Source organism: Pterocles gutturalis, unplaced genomic scaffold, assembly GCF_000699245.1.
Source record: "Pterocles gutturalis isolate BGI_N339 unplaced genomic scaffold, ASM69924v1 scaffold3117, whole genome shotgun sequence".
NCBI lineage: Eukaryota > Metazoa > Chordata > Aves > Pterocliformes > Pteroclidae > Pterocles > Pterocles gutturalis.
This window is the reverse complement of record NW_010109922.1, coordinates 7,123-9,225: the sequence shown is the minus strand read 5'-3', so window position 1 is coordinate 9,225 and position 2,103 is coordinate 7,123. Positions and strand designations below refer to the sequence as shown.

At 41.5% G+C, this 2,103-nt stretch overlaps 1 protein-coding gene across 1 annotated transcript in view; it reads left to right on the top strand.

Annotated features, from left to right (window-relative positions):
• Positions 1 to 920: 920 nt before the first annotated feature.
• LOC104461495 (homeobox protein PKNOX2-like) overlaps positions 921 to 2,103 on the top strand; it is a gene marked incomplete at its 5' end in the record, with an annotated part of 3,913 nt that continues 2,730 nt past the window's right edge. Inside the window, one exon of the mRNA XM_010073117.1 lies at positions 921 to 1,043. Within this exon, the coding sequence (XP_010071419.1) occupies positions 921 to 1,043 (123 nt within the window). The remainder of the gene's footprint in view (positions 1,044 to 2,103) is intronic.

Genomic DNA, 2,103 nt, shown 5'->3' with positions numbered 1-2,103 from the left:
CATGATTTATTCAGCCGGAGCCCAGGGGAATCCCGGGGACTCGCTGCCCTGATGTTTAATTCATCCACGAGAAGCGTTTTGATGAAGAGCTGGGGGGAAAATAAAAAGAAAAAAAAAATCCCTTTTTAACTCAAGCACTGAGATTTCAGTTCGGTTCCCATGTCCTCATTAAAACTTCTCTTGCAGCAAAATGTTTTATTTTTTATTTTGGGGGAAAAAAGTAAAATTTTTGCTCAATGGATGTGTTTTTTTCTCACGGTGGGGATCAGCCGGTTGAGGAATGTGGGTTTGTGAGGGGTTAATAATGGCGGGGTGGAACCTCAGGTTTCGAAAGTCATCTTTTGGGGTTTTTAAATTTTTTTTTTTTTTTTTTTTAAATAATCGCTCTTGGAAAACGGTCGTGACATCAGCACCATGGTCCCCAGCTGTGCTGGAGAACAAGCCCATCGCCCTTTGCAAAGCATTGGCCAAAACAGAGAAATTAAATGGAGATCCTGGCAGAAAATGGGGATTTAATGCATTTTTTTTAAGGAAAAAAACAATTTTGTATGCTCCCTGCAAGTGCCTGTTTTTTGCACTTGCCCCACTCCCATTGTGGGTTGGCTTTGCTCATTTTTTGGGTTGGCTTTGCTCATTTTTTGAGTTGGTTTTGCTCCATTTTCGAGTTGGTTTTGCTCTGTTTTCCAAGTTGGTTTTTCTCAATTTTTTGAGCTGGTTTTGCTCATTTTTTTTTCAAGCTGGTTTTGCTCCATTTTCCGAGTTGGTTTTGCTCAATTTTTCAGTTGGTTTTGCTCTTTTTTTGCGTTGGTTTTGCTCATTTTTTTGAGTTGGTTTTGCTCATTTTTTAAGTTGTTTTTTCTCTGTTTTTGGGTTGCCTGTCACTGTTTTCAGACATTTCTCTCCCTTTTCTTCTCCCCCAGCAGGTGAACCTGGATCTCACCTCCCTCCTCGACAGCGAGGACAAGAAGTCCAAGAACAAGCGAGGTGTCCTGCCCAAACACGCCACCAACATCATGCGCTCCTGGCTCTTCCAGCATCTCATGGTGAGCACCGTGGCGGCCAAAAACACCCTGCAAGCTGGGAAAAAAAGGCAAAAAACCCCCAAAAATAAAAAAATCAAGGTGGTGGTTTGTCTGAATTTATATTCAGAAGCACCAAATGGCTTCGGTTTTATTCTGTGTGGATTTTGGGGACGACAATTTTCAGTCCAAGTGGGAAAAATATTCCCGTAATGCGTGAAGAAGCGAACAAAACCAGAGGAGGATTTCCCCAAATTATCATGGATGGGTGATGGAGCTTTTTTTTTTTTTTAAAAAAAAAAAAGCAGCTCCAAAATACCATGTTTTAGGAAAAAAGGTATGAAAGCTGCTCCATGGGTATGATCATGGCACATCGGCCTTCGGTCGTAACACAGAATTACAAAATCACCCCATTTTCGGAGATGGAGATGGAGGTAGGTGGAGAGAGCTCAGAGGATGGAACTGGGATATTTTCACGCTCTCCCATCAGCAGAGCTGGGAGAAGGGCAGAAAGATTTTTAAAATTCCATTTTTCCTACATAATTTGGCAAAGAATTCCCACAGCATCTGGTTGCAAAGAAATTAATGAAGTTCTCCAGGAACGTGGGAGATCCCCAAGACAGAAAACAACATCTCCAGGGAATAACTTTGGGTAAAACATGACCCAAGGACATGGAGCAGAAGCTTGTTGGGAACTTTTCAACCTTTTTTTTTTTTTAATGGAAAATTTGTGATTTATTGAATTGAAGACAAGAACATCGTTGTGTTGGGTTGCCATCCCAACGTCATGCATCTCCCATGCTTTTGGAAGGCTGGAGTGCAGATTTGCAAGCAAGAAAAAAGGATTTAGAAGATCAGAAAATGAAGAACAATTTTGTGCCAGGTGCTAGGAGAACCCCCATGGTTGAAAATTTCCAAAAACAGATGGAAAAACTAGACTAAATTTGTTCTTCTGCTGAACGGTTGGATCTTTGCTCTCAGCCTGGTCCTCGTGGTCAGAAGATGCTTGGGATTCCCCATGAGATTTCTTCATCTGGCATCATAAATGATGTGGTTTTGGACCTGATCAATGATCATGGTTTTA